We start from the raw sequence: 15210 nt of genomic DNA on the forward strand, positions 1-15210 counted from the left end.
ACAGACAGAGGTCTGAGTGTTAGTCTGCACCTGCTCTCAGGAGTTGTTGAGGAAAACTGTCTCATCTTATTCATCCCTTTCTCCTAAAAAAGTTTTTATTGAAACATATTTTGTGGTGGATTACGTTTTCCTTTTGACATATTACAAATCACAAAAAGTTTTAAATGAATCCCAGGAAGTCAGCTTGTCTGTGTGGTGGGGAGTCAAAAACACGTCCACGTCCCATGTGAACCAAGTACTTCTGACCATAACAAGTACTTCTGACCATAACAAGTACTTCTGACCATAACGAGTACTTCTGACCATAACAAGTTCTTCTGACCATAACAAGTACTTCTGACCATAACAAGTACTTCTGACCATAACAAGTACTTCTGACCATAACAAGTACTTCTGACCATAACAAGTACTTCGGTTGCCTGACCATAACAAAGTACTCTGTTGCCTAAATCTATCCAACTACTTGTTTTGTCTAAACATAACCAATTGCTTTTCTTGCCTACATCTTACCAAGTTCTTTTTTTTCCTAAACTTTGCCGAGTACTTTTGTTCCCTAAACATAACTTAGTACTTCTGTTGCCTTTTTAGTTTAGTTTTATTTCAATTTTGTCGTTATTTAAAGCCAAAACATTGTTTTTTACTAAACCTTGCTGAGTAGTTCTGTAGCGTATTTTTGTTTTGTTTCAATTTACAATGTTAACAGCGTATTTCAAACGTTTTCAAAGTGCGACGGTCATCCAGGAGAAACTATATTTCCCTCGGTATGTAATAGAGAACGAGGCGTAGTGTGTTGGAGACAGTGGTGTCATGGATCTACTCGACACGCTGACAAAGACTTTGTGCGTTCACTGTTGGCAGCATTTAACAAAGACACAGACTGTTTAACTAAAGTTAACACTGAAACCGAGGGCGGGTCATGCCTTCGCCATAGCAGCTTCAGTCATCTAGCTTCCTCGAGTCTCCAGGATCGTCATGGTTACAGCACAGCTTTACAGGTGCTGGCAGCTTTGGTCAGTACCAGACTAGCAGATTCCAGTCTTTATGCTATGCTTAGCTAAGCTATGCTAGCCGCTGCTGGTTATAGCCTTATATTTGATGGAAATATATGATAGTGGTATCGATCCTTGCAGTGTTGTCCTCAGCATAACCTTCTCCTGAGTCTGAGGAGAGCCTGGAACGCTGTTTAGGTGTATCACCTTTGCAAGGACAACAGCCAATCAGCATCCAGCATACCTTCTCTTTAACAGTGTTGGAGACCTCGGCCCCCGACAGCCCAGTATACACAGTGAAATCACTAGCACATGGGCCCTAACATACACACACACATTCAGCGTGTGTTTGGAGAAACGGCATGCTCAGCTCCACACTTCTGACCCCTGACGCACCCGGACTATTCTTTAAAATATAATACAAATAAATCTACCTGGGGAACTTGAGACGAATCTGGAGATATTTTAACATTTAGAGGGGAAATCATAAATCTGTTATTTACATTATAATAATGGTTTGTAGCCATATCTGCCATGCAGACGTATAAACGTGGCTACAGACGCTAATGGTTGCAACACAATGTATGTATGTGTGTGTGTGTGTGTGTGTGTGTGTGTGTGTGTGTGTGTGTGTGTGTGTGTGTGTGTGTGTGTGTGTGTGTGTTGGAGTGTTGAGCATGTGTGAATGCTTACATGTTACACAGAGAGCTCTTTGTGCATCGCTCTAAACTTCTGGAGGCACCAGCAGTCAGCGAGCTCCAACTTTGTGTCGACGGCTTTGTGACAATATTTATATAATGTTTGCATAAAATTATAAACATGCAGGTGTATTTACCTGTATGGACGTCTCTTTACATCCGTGCCGACTCGGAGACGGTGAACCGTGGACACATCAGGGCCGTGATTTGTCCGTGTTTGGTTAAGCCTCGGGTTTCGGGTTGAGCTGAGTACGTGTCACTTTCATTAACACGTCGGTGCTGCCGGCCATGTGACTGCAAGGTCATCTCCAGTTACACGGTTTCACTCTGTGGTTACCAGCGTGCTTTAGTTTTAACGGGCAAGAAACTATATATCTGTATACAGGATATTTCTGAGTGGAACTGCTCGACCTTCTTTAAATTGCGTCTGTATATCATGTCAGTTCTTAGATTTTTGTGCTGTGTTTCATTTGTCATTGTACAGAAGACTAGAACTTCATCTTTTCTATTAATCAGCAATGTCTTCCCTTTTCTTTCCTTATTGAAAAGCCCTGTGAAATGTCATTTTGAAATGCGGGATATGAAATAAATAGTGATTTTTGTCAACCATGAGTATCTGGAGAGGCCTTGTCTCTTCTGTGGCCTCTAAGCTGCTATTAGCCAGGGGTGCCAGAGATTTATGAACACTTCACAGCTTCACTATATTAAACCACTGCCGCCTGCCAATCTGCTGGGGTGTTGCAGGTGTCAGTGGGAGTGTGAGGTGAGCTCAAGCTGGTCAATGGCCCCATTATGAACCTAACACGTTCAGGAAAGTCAAGAGAAAATATCCTGAACATTTGCCCCCTCGCCATGATTATATATCATGGCGAGGGGGCATACTGTTTAACCATTAAACATACTGTAGCATACTGACAAATGTTTATTTTCTTTGAGTAGGTATAATGTTTTAATTCAGCCTGTTAGAATGCTAACACTTGCTAATGGAATTAAAAACAAAGTTTCTCTGTTGACTTGATAAAAAGTAATGGGATTGGAAGCTTTCACAAGGTCCGTTTCCTTTTAGTTTGTTTTTGTTTTCACAGTGCACAAATGAATTGCAGAGAATTTTACTTTTCAACACAGGTTGGCTCAACATAGAAATGTAGACTCCTCCCTTTAGAGGTTTTCCATGTACGTCTAACTGGTAGGAGGCCCCGGGGTATGGGCCCAGAACACGCTGGAGGGATTATATATGTCATCTGGCCTGGAAACGACTCTGGGTCCATCAGGAAGGGATGGAAACCATTGTTGGGGACGCCTGAAACCCCCTACCAAGCCTGCTGTCCCTGTTGGTGTATGGATGGATTTTTGGATGCATGGATGGATGGATTGATTAAGGGATAGTTTAAAGGCTGGAAGATGGATGGATAAATGGATAGATGGAAGGTGGATGGATGGATGGATGGATGCATGGAGTGGATGGATGGATGGAGTGGATGGATGGATGGATGGATGGATGGATGGATGGATGGATGGATGGATGGATGGATGGATGATGGATGGATTAATGAATGATTGGATGGATTGGTGGATAGATGGATGATGGATGGATTAATGAATGGATGGATGATTGAATGAATTGATGGATGGATGATGGATGGATGGATTAATGAATGGATGGATGGATGGATGGATGGATGGATGGATGGATGGATGGATGGATGGATGATGGATGGGTGGATGGATTTGTGGCTGGATAGATGATTGGATGAATTGATGGATGGATGGATGGATGGATGGATGGATGGATTTGTGGTTGGATAGATGATTGGATGAATTGATGATATGGATGATTGGATGAATTGATGGATGGATGGATGGATGGATGGATGGATGGATGGATGGATGGATGGATTTGTGGTTGGATAGATGATTGGATGAATTGATGGATGGATGGATGAATTGATGGATGGATGAATTGATGGATGGATGGATTTCTTTCCGACCCAGATGTCAAGCAAACATCGTACTTCATCAGAGGTCCATGCCAGTCTTCTCCCTCTCATGTTAACCTGTTGTTTACCTGAGTCCATCCTAATAACTGCCCTCACAGTCAGCCTGTGTTTTGTTTCACTTCCATCAGTTGTTTGGATCCTGTTCTCACTGTGATCTAACCACACAAGGGTTCACTTGGTTGTTTCGGTTTAAAAAATGGATTATAACTGACTCAATGTTGGCTCGAGAGAGCACGCTAAGTACAATTCATCCTGCCACATTTTATGGCAATTAACTCAACTTCATGGTGGTGCTGGAGGAAAGATCAGAGGATCCCCCACAGTCATTAGGGTTCATCATCTTGGGACCAAATTTCATGGGAACTCCTTCAATACTTGTTGAGATATTTCAGTCTGGACTTAAGTGGAGGTTGACACTGCCAATCCTTGAGCTTCCCCGCCAGCATGCCTGAAAATAAAACTATTTGAAATAATAATCTGAATATGCATGTTGAGAATCAAGTACTCTGAGCATGTGGTTTTTTGATTTCATTTGAAGTATAATAGCAGCATTTTCAGATCTTGGATGAGCAAAAAGAGCAGCGTGATGACAGCACATAACTAAGACACATGGAGGGGTTTGGTGTGTGTGTATGTGTGTATGTGGGGGGGGGGGGGGGGGGGTTCCTTGTTATTGTCCATCAGTCACAGCCAAGAAACTCTAGCCTCCTTGGGAGAGGAGACTAAAGAGGGCGACTGTCTCTGGGTCTTCCCTGTCTGGTGTTTCTCCGTCACTCCCCGTCTGCTGGCATCCCCGACTTTCTTAACAACCTCCCTTTGAACATTAAATTCAGTAGCATATTTCTTCTCAGCTCTGGTAGGTTAGTGTTAAGCATTGAAGCTGTCTAATCGAACCCGACAGTCAATTTTGGGGTCATTAGCCGTCAGAAAGTTAGCGATTAAGCCTTATTATGTTGATTTCCTTTTGATGCCGTGGACCCTGAATTAGGGATCTGTTCGGTTCAATCTGATCTCACAGAAACCAGGTGGCACTCTGAGAAACCACTGAAAGGTTAGTGCCAACAAGCGTTACTCCTGAATCTCATTATTCCATCTGCCACTGGCAGTCGCAGTGTTAAAACTGTGTTTCATTGTGCTGGCCTTTTTTTTTTTGTAACCCAATCGAAACCAACTCTCAGCGACCCAGATCTGCCCGCCACGTGCTGAGATGCTCCACCGTTGTTAAAGAACGGTTTCCGCAATAAAGACGCCGGGGCTTCTCGTTTTCACTCTCCGTCATGAAAAGCTCCTATCACATCGAGGCCTGCAGATGAACCCACGTTTGATTTGTGAGTTAAAGGAGCAGAGATAATCACAGGGCCTCTGTCTTACATGACCGAAGCACTTTGTGTCCGTGGGCTTCTGATGCAAACCAGTGCAGCAGGCTAAACTGTTTTTAATTTCACCAACAAGGTTTTAGTTAGGCGGTCGGCAAGGAGAGGGGAGGAAGAGGAGGTAAAAGAAAGGGGGGGAAGGGTGGCAATGAATCAAACTCAAAGTATCGCCACAGGAGCCCCAAGGTCCCCAAACGGAGTTCATTACGGGTAAAAACTCACTTTTTCTGAGCGGGCCAGCGGGGCTCCGAGGTGTTAAGGTTGGATCATCAAGCAGAGTGTGAAATAAAAGATGATGATGGTTAGAGACACAGAGAGAAAATAGAGCGTCCTGTAAAGCTCCGGCTGCTCTGCCCAGAGCAGTTTATCTGGATTTAAGTTTTCCTTCATCTATCAATTATCAAATGCCTTGTTATGAACTCTTCTTTTCTTCTTCTTTTTAGTTTGCTTGGCTTCAGGGTCCAAGAAAGACTACAAAATAAAATTGTAGTTCTTCCTTCTGACAATGACCTCACCATCATGCTGCAATCAGAACAAGACATCTGAAGGTAAAACAAATTTGGCTTTGATTTTAGTCCGACAACAACAAGCTTAAATTTCCCTTTTCATGTTTGCCAACGGGCCCAGGTGACTGAAACCTGAGGAACTGTGGCCAAGTCGCTCCAAATGTAAGGTGACGTCTCAATATATAACATTTAGATAACAGCAGTGATGTTTAACATTCTTCCAATTCTTCATGTCTTGTGTAAGAAATGCATTTGAAACAGTACACTGGCACTGGTTGAAGTGCCATTGAACGCAGCACTTAACCACCAGTGAAGCAGCGTTTGACGGAGACAGACTGTGCAGCTTAGTGTGAAATAACGAACGGCTGAGGGAAGAATTACTCACTCCACTTTTCACGGCTGAGTTAATGTTTTGTTTTTTTTAAATGTCTACTCAGAACTATCTGCTTTAATAACTAGATTAAAGCCATCCCATTCATGCTGACGGAGAACAGAGCGGAGTGTCTCAGTAGTTGGAGAAGAGGATTGCGTGTCTAAAAAAACCCAACCTAAGGCTTTGTTTTTGTGCTACTAGCAGACATAACCGTCTCTGACTGGAGCCTTAAGGCCGACTCCACTCTGCTTCCCCCTCAGCAGCAACCATCCTCTGAAAAAACAGGAGAAGTGAGAGAACCGGATGGCATCGAATAGCCACGGGGAGCCAAAGAGATGGATATATGACTGAACTTATTCATATTAAAGGAATAGTTTTAGATTTTGGGAAATATGCATATTTTCTTTCTTGGAAAGAGTTAGAAGAGAAGAATGACACCGCTCTCTAGTTGCAACAGTGAATATGAAGCTTCAGTCAGCACCAGGCGGAGGTTTCTTAAAACCTGCATTCTCTCTGCTGTCCACCAGGGGGCGACTCCTCTGGTTGTATAGAAGTCTATGAGAAAATGACTCTACTTCTCTCTTGATTTATTCCCTCAGTAAACATTGTAAACATGAGTTTATGGTCTCAATCTCTAGTTTCAAGTCTTCTTCAATACAGCATGATGTTCATTTAGTAAATGATGCTCCATTTAGAGTCAAACAGACCATAAAGCAGGGGATGCTTTAGGGCGGGGCTACACACTGATTGACAGGTCGACACCAGAGACGTATACACCGTCTCTACGTCACTCCTCCTCAGTCCTAATATGGTCATTTCTGTTTATCGATTGCGAAAAAAAACACATGTGGACGGCCGTAATCCAAGATCCACTCCGGACTCATCAATAAGCAACACTTGATCATTGGCACCCTTTAAAATCTGTATGAGACGCACTGTTCTTTGGAATAACTCCAATGTAAACCAATCTGCGTTATTATTAAATGATCAGAGGAATTGACGAAGTATAAAGATTGTGAAAGTCTGCGTAGGTTGGATGGGTCTAACAAACAGAGGACTTTCACCCAGGAGACCGCTGTACTTGTCCCCTGTGACACAAAGTCAAAGTTGATTTATTTTAGATACTTTTGGATACATAACTTAAATACTTAACTAACGCAACTTACTTAACAAGCCTGCTTATTTGAACCCAAAGGTTGATCTTTTCTTAAACCTAGCCCATTGCTTCTTTAGCTTAAACTTAACCAAGACCTTTTGTTGCCCAAACCTAACTGAGTACATTTTATCATTTTTGTGTACTCAACCTACAAAAAAAGGTTGTTTATGCAACACATTTTAAGCTAAGCTAAGATTCATATTAACCAAACAAACATCAATTGGTGGCATTAATCTTCTTATATAACTATCAGCTAGGAAGTGAATAAGCACACCAAAATGTCAAATCTTTCCATTACTCTGTGCATTCCGCCCTTTTGGAAAATATTATGAATCACTGGGAGACATCCTGCATAGTGTGAGCTTTCAACCAAATAACATCATCTTCACGCATCACCTCTTGTGGTGAAAGGTGATATCATGAACTAACTGCATGTGCTTTGCATTTATCCAACCTATTTTATGCCTCCTATTAATGACTGATATTCTTCTCCACAGTGACTGGAAACTGAATATTGGCCACTTCATGTGACAGCAGTAAAGTGTGATTTATGTTGCAGAGGTCTAATTGGCAGCATTTCCTCCGTCTCCAGGCTGCACTCGTCAGATTTTCTTGACGTATCTGAAAACCTTGGGAGATATATACTTGGCCTTAAACAGCGCTAGCTGGTCTCAGATAATTTATCTCTGTCTACCACTGAATAAAGAGCAGGCCTGCTTCTGTGGCGAACTGGAAATATCGATTTACGTAGCTCAGCAGAACAATGTCTTGATGGGATTTTATTTCACACAGAAGAAAAAACAATAAAGGGTTGTGCATGCAGGCGGTTTAGGAACAGCTTGTATAACTTTACACCAAACTATATTTTTCCAGCCATTTTATCGAACAATCTGAATATATTATCCTGTTAAATGTTATGTGCTGTAACATGATACAGAAGTCATTTCTGGTAATATAGACTTTGACTGAACTTGGTTTTAACCACATTAGTTTGGGATTTTTTTGCATCTTGACACACATTTTTACAAACAACACAGACAATAGACAGACTTGATAAAAACACTTAAGGTTTGGGATGAATTGGAATAACTTTGGTGATCCCTTTTCATTGATCAAGTATTTATCTCGCACACAGATTTCTATTTCTCCAATACTTTGGTTTATGACCACATTCCTGCAGAACATTCCCTTCAGTCTAACCTGTACTATTCGTTACGTGCTAATTAGCATATATTAGCATGCTAACACGCTAACATGGTTAAAACTCAGCCCTGTCTCCTACAAAATAATGCTCCCAACTAAACTACATACTCATTGCGTTTTTCGAGCGAACTATATTTTTATTCTGATTACAGTTGCAGTTTTAACACAAGCAAATTTTAACAAAACAAAAATGGAACGAAATGAATTGGTTATGTTTAGTAAAACATCATTGTTTTCTATTAAAGCATTTTTTAACGTTATTTAAGTTATGGACGTTAATTAAAATAAGTCAACGTTGAATTTCTGGTTTCACACTGGACATGAACAGCGGTCTCCTTTGTGCAAGTCCTGTGTTTGTTTGACCCTTTCACCCCATCCTGGAGGAGCATGGACTTTATTTTTGATACGTCAAAAACAAACGACATCCGGAACATGCATTCTTGTTGTAAGGAAACTAAAAAGTATTTTGAGGAGACCAGTCTGCAAAAACTGATCTGCTAAACATCAGAATGTTAGCCTGCTGACATTAGCATTTAGCTCAAAGCACTTCTGTCCCTAAGCACAGCCTCAGAGAGCTGCTAGCAGACTTTTTGATGGCTTTATAATAATATTTAATTGTACATTTTAGCATTGTAAAAGTGTCATAATGTATAAAGTTTGTAGCAAAATGTTAAAAACTGCGAAATGTGTTTCTGTTTTCTTGTAAATCCTTTAACTGCATTTAAAATAACATTAAAAAGACATTAAAATGATCATTCATTATTGTTCACACTGTTTAACTTTATAGGATTTATTGTTTTACTCCCACTCATTCATAATAAATGACGACTCCCACCTGACTGACCTCCTGTAAGTGCGTCGCCAGTTAATTCATGGTGAGCTGCAGCCCTAATCCGAATTATTCACAGTTCTGTCATTGCTGTGTTATGCAAACACGCAGCACATGTCAGCTTCATAAATCTCCCTGCAGTGCCTGGTGTAGGGGAATTATCCTAACACGGCGGGAAAACAAGCAAAGCCTCTTAGCTGTTCAGGCGCTATTGATTTGATTCGCCTCCTAAAAAAAGGGTAAATTTATAGATTCACGCCGTCTCCTCCAGAGAGCGACACTAGTTTCCCTCAGGAGGGAAGGATGCAGTGTGAGCGAGGCGTGAAGAATGGGGTCCAGGTCCAGCAGGAGCGTGGGCCCCTTCGTGGATGTATAACATGTTATTAAAGCAGAGAAAGTTGTTCCAGGACTGTTTCTCTTGAAGGTAACCCAAAGCTATCCAGTTCTGTGGTCGCAGGAAGAAAATGTATTTCACGCAGCACACTGAGCACCGAGACAGCTGACGACACTAAACTCGCTTGCCTTTCTCCTCCTCTCACTCTGAGTTGATGCTTCAGCTACTCTCATTTTCACAAACACCAACGGTTTCTAGGAACAGTTTGTTCTGTTTTTTTCATGTTAAACTGTGTGTTTTCATGCAGCTATATGCCAACTACTGATTTGTTTTGGTGATATATTTGGGGATGAGCTTTCCAGGGATCACTGTTTATTGTCAGCAGTATTGCGTAGTTTTTTCTCCTTGCAGTGTACATTGATGAGTTTACACTGCCAATCTAGTCCACAGGGACCACCAAAATGAACACAAAATGAAGGTTCCGCGTAGTAGAAATACTGCAGTTTGAATTCCAAAAAGTAAAAGTAAAATTACTCTATCAACCCTGCAAAATAAGGGACTTTACTTTGAAACCTAAAATATATTTTTTTCTGATAATACAAGTTTAATTAATATTTAGAAAATGGGACCTTACTCATAACAGTATTTTTACATTTTTGTATAGGCACATTTTTATACTTCATCCACCACTGGTTCAATTTTTAAGAATTCTAGAAGTAAACTCTTTGGTTTTTCCAAAGAGTTTACTTCTTCTTAAAAAAAGTACATCACTCCTGTGCTGAACTTCCTGAGTTTACGCTTTCACTTATGTATTCTATTCTCTTTTATTTTCTGCAAAGTGGTGTACTGTGACATTATCTGTACAGACTCACCATGTGCGTGATCACTTTTACAGTTTTTCCATGCATGGACAGATCAGTGTCGTGGCAGACCAACTGATCCACCTGCAGAACAGGAAGTTTTTCCCAGACACAATCAACAGTAGATGCTGATAACGATGTTCCAGGGGTTCAATGTGATCTGTGCTGGGGTTTACAGACAGACAGACGGACGGACGGACGGACGGACGGACGGTGGAGGTATAAGAGAGCTGAACTGTGAGTGTCTTCACACCATGATGAAGACTCTGGGTCTCCTGCTGCTGCTTCAGGTGGCATACGGTGAGTAGCATGGCTTAACTGGAGTTAAAGTTAAAGTGGCACATGTGGCGCAGTGGAGAGCAGGGTCGTTCTCCATTCAGAAGATCTGCGGTTCAATACCCGGCTTCGGCAGTCGACACTTAACCCCAAGTTGCTCCTGGGACGTGGACTGGATGTTGTATGAATGTTAGTTAGAGTCTGATGGGCAGGTGGCACCTTGCATGGTAGCCTGTCATCAGTGTGTGAATGATATGTAATGATATGTAATGATATGTAATATAAGCTTTGAGCTACTGATTGTAAGTCGCTTTGGAAAAAGCGTCTGCTAAATGACTGTAATGTAATGTAAATGTAACATGTGGATGTCAGATGTTAAGATCAACTGTCTTTTAGTTAAAACTCATCCACTGTGATGTGTTTGTAGTCTTTGGATGTGCTGCCCCTGCTGTGACGCCTCTGACCAACAGGGTGGTGAATGGAGAAGATGCTCGCCCCCATAGCTGGCCATGGCAGGTACTGTGAGCTAAACGTTTGAAAATCACTGGTAATACAGTAACTACAGACCATTTCACAACATAGGTGAAGTGTATCAGAGATGGAGGAAAAATATTGCTCATAGGTTAACCATTAGAGCGGTAAAAAGGAATGTTGCTAACAGGCTAAACTATTAGAGAGATGGGCCTCCGTTTGGCTCACTTTCTGTTACCGGTGTTGCATGAAAGCATGGTGGATATAACACGCTAACTAGCCTACGTCTAGCTTGCTTATTCCACCATGCTTCCATGCAACCATGGTTGCCAAAAAAATTTGCCCAACGGCAGCGCTAGGTCTAGCAGTCTCTGCCTCACTACTTTTCACAAGGAGACACTTTGCCAGGAGGAGAGCAGCTAGCTAACTAGTCAGAAGATTGACACGCTAGCTAGCTTAATAGCCAGCCGCTTTCACTGGAGCTCCTTGTCTGCTCTCCTCCAGTGGTGTAAGGGTCGGCTCATATGGTCCGGCTAGTTAATGGTCATTCTCTAAAGAAACACTTGCGGTTCCGGAGAGTAAGAGGCTTTTCATATTGAGATAAACTTGCAACAAAACCTGCAATCATTGTTCACTGATGTGTTCAGAGAATTATTCTGCCTCCAGCTATGCTCCGCCCACAGACTTCATCATGTTCACCAAACGAAAAAAGGGGTCTGATTCTCTGATCTAATTATTAATATTTCTTTTTCTCAGATCTCCCTGCAGGTGAAGCACGGCAGCCGCTTCCATCACACTTGCGGGGGGACTCTGGTTGGACCTCGCTGGGTGCTGACGGCTGGACACTGCATCGGGTGACTAACAATAAGACCACATAACTACAGCGTGACTCGAAGATTGAAGTGTGTATAATATGAGGGAGATGTAATCTGTCTCACAGGCCCGGAGACGTGTACCGTGTGGTCCTGGGAGAACACGACATGAGCCAGCAGGAGGGAACTGAGCAGATCAGAGATATTCTACGTATCATCGTCCATCCCAAGTGGGACATTGACTTTGTGGCTGATGGGTGAGTTTATTATATTAAAAACCCACCACTGAAAATCAATAAATTCACTTGTTTCTGTATCACTAGTGGAATCATTATAAGGGGACATATCATGACAGACTCAATCCGTCAGTTTGCACATACATTTGGGTATGTGGAGTACCTGTTACCCACAAACTGTTAAATAAGACAACTAAGTCATTTTCTTGTGCGCCACTTAGATTAGAAAATATCATCAATCAGATTTGGCTCTAATTTCATATGACACATGCAGGTTTATTAGAATATACCTTATACCATCTGTATATCTCCAAAGACAGCTTGAGAACTACCCATAGACTATATATATATTAATATGTATGTATATAAGAAGTGGACGTAGTGGTCCTCCAGTTCGGTGATTTTGCTGTCATCTTTTTTCTAAAGCATCCCCTGCTTTATGGTCTGTTTGACTCTAAATGGAGCATCATTTACTAAATGAACATCATGCTGTATTGAAGAAGACTTGAAACTAGAGATTGAGACCATAAACTCATGTTTACAATGTTTACTGAGGGAATAAATCAAGAGAGAAGTAGAGTCATTTTCTCATAGACTTCTATACAACCAGAGGAGTCGCCCCCTGGTGGACAGGAGAGAGAATGCAGCTTTAAGACATGAAGCATTGACTTCACTTTTCGCCTGGATCTACCTTTGCAAAGATGGCCCATATTTTTTCTCACAAGCCAATCAGAGCAGACTGGGTTTTTTTCCAAAGGGAGTCTTAAAGAGACAGTCGCTAACATGGAGCGTTTCAGACAGAGGGTGAACACAGGTACATTCAGACAGACAGTATGAAGAGCTGTAGAAAAATGTGTTAACATGTTCGAGTAGAAACATAAAATACAAGTGTGAACCTAAAAATGAGCATGATGCATCTCCTTTAATAAGTTTGGTGAAAATCTAACTTTAACAATGATTTCCTCACAGAAACGATCTTGCCCTGCTGAAGCTGGATAAGAGCCCCATCATGACTGACAGCATCGGCATTGCTTGTCTCCCGGAGTCCGGAGAGATCCTCCCTCATGGAGCATCGTGTTACATCACCGGCTGGGGAAACCTTTACAGTAAAGTCAACACGTCTTCACCTGTCACTTTTCAGCTGATAAAAATGTGTTAAAAATCTACACTTATATATTTTGCCGCCAAATCAAAGAATTTACTTTGTTTCTTTATAATGCATATAATATTTGCTTTTATAAAGGTAAGTAGTTCATGAATATGAGATATGAGTTTACAGATAATTATAATCCCTCCTCGTCATAGTGGAGGTTGGTTTATGGCGTTTTTCCGGTTACACCTACAGTCTATGTTCATATCTCTAGGTTACACTCGTTGTCTTTTTGCTTCCTCACATTTCATTTGGTTTGTACGCCCTCTGCTGTTATAGAATAATGCAACGAACAGCGCATAGACTTCATGCTCTGAGCTCGCACGCCATCTGCAGAGGCTCGCGATACAGCGCCCAGCGGGAGTACAAACACAGCTCGAGATTTTGTTATTTTGAGGGTCAGCTATTTGCTGTAAGAAGTACCAGATCCTTTACTTCCTGTGTTTCTGAGCAGCTCTGTGCTCTTTGTGTCCCAGCCCACGGCCCGATGCCCGATAAGCTGCAGCAGGCCTTTCTGCCGGTGGTGGAGCACGCCGTGTGCAGCCGCAGCGACTTTTGGGGCATCAACGTGAAGAGCACCATGGTCTGTGCCGGAGGAGACGCCGTGTCCGGATGCAACGTACGTGAGGCGTCCGCTCTCCTGTCAGAGGTGAACTTCCTGCTGCGATGGAGCTCGTAGTCTTTACCTTTACTGTGTTCTGGGCTCAGGGAGACTCCGGCGGTCCTCTGAACTGCGTCGGTCCGGACGGGCGGTGGTACGTTCACGGCGTCACCAGCTTCGTCTCCTCTCGAGTCTGCAACGAGGTGAAGAAACCCACCGTCTTCACCAGAACCTCCGCCTTCAGCGATTGGCTCAGCGACGTGAGTTATTGATCCACATTAACAGATAGCGTGAGCATCAAATGTCTCTGATAAAGATAAAAGATTCCATAATCAATGAGTCATGTTTTCTCTTCAGGTCATGCTGGCATACTGAGGAAGTCCTGGACTCCAGTGGATCAATAATTAATCCCAATATTTGCTCTGTTCATCGTTTCACATCAGAGTCACACTCTGAACAAATACAATATAGTACAATAAACGTTTGTCTTTTATCAGCATGCCAGGTTGTTCATTATTGCGCCTGCATTTTAATCAATGTCACCGAATTAATAACAACAATTATTTTATTTCATCAACACAAAATGAGTTCATCACAGTAGCTTTAAATGAAAGTAATCCCAAAAGTAAAAGTACTCTTTATCCACCTCAAACAATGACTAACTTTGCTTTTGATACTTAAAATACTTTTTTTAGTAATACTTGCATCAAATGTATTAAAATATATAAAATATTCATTTTTACATCAGCAATATTTTGACTTTTACTCTTAGCAAAGTTTGTTTACCTTTAACAAAGTGCTTAAACAGATAAAGCAAAAGATTGTTTAGTTATATTTTTTTGTGCATCACATTCTTAATTAAACAAAGTTCTGCAGCAGCGAGAATCAAACCAAATGATCAGACAACTTATGAATCAATATTTCATATCAATCATCTCCCGAGATCAGCTGAGTGTCGACGGAGCGTCTGAAGCTCAGGAGGTGGAGAGCGATTGTTCACCTCGATGCTGCAGTTTATGACAACAGACTTAACACGATAGAATATGATAATAAACAGTAAACAAGCTCTCAGCTTTGTTTTAAATCAGACATGTTTAAAAAGGTTTGTATTCAGAGTGATCAGTGCAGCAAACACAGTAGTAACACCACAGTGTAGGACTACTCTAGTACTGTGAGAGGACTAAAGTATTGGCATCAAAGTACAAAAAGTGAGGCAGAATGGCCCATTTCAGAATCATATAAATGATATTATTGGATAAATTATTGATGCATTAATGTGTTCCTATCACTTGACTGTTTAATGTTTGAATGAATTTCATCAAACATCAGGATTAAACTGATGAGCG

The 15210-nt window shown here is 41.6% G+C and overlaps 1 protein-coding gene across 1 annotated transcript; it reads left to right on the forward strand.

The window, feature by feature from the left end:
• Positions 1-10519: 10519 nt before the first annotated feature.
• On the forward strand, positions 10520-14363 carry LOC129094301 (chymotrypsin-like elastase family member 3B). Its single transcript, XM_054602409.1, has 8 exons — positions 10520-10618; positions 11022-11110; positions 11822-11919; positions 12006-12134; positions 13083-13219; positions 13740-13882; positions 13972-14124; positions 14222-14363. Exons 1-8 carry the CDS (start codon positions 10573-10575, stop codon positions 14237-14239), a joined length of 813 nt encoding a protein of 270 aa, XP_054458384.1. The 5' UTR covers positions 10520-10572; the 3' UTR covers positions 14240-14363.
• The last annotated feature ends 847 nt before the right edge of the window (positions 14364-15210 follow it).

This window comes from Anoplopoma fimbria, chromosome 8, assembly GCF_027596085.1.
Source record: "Anoplopoma fimbria isolate UVic2021 breed Golden Eagle Sablefish chromosome 8, Afim_UVic_2022, whole genome shotgun sequence".
NCBI lineage: Eukaryota > Metazoa > Chordata > Actinopteri > Perciformes > Anoplopomatidae > Anoplopoma > Anoplopoma fimbria.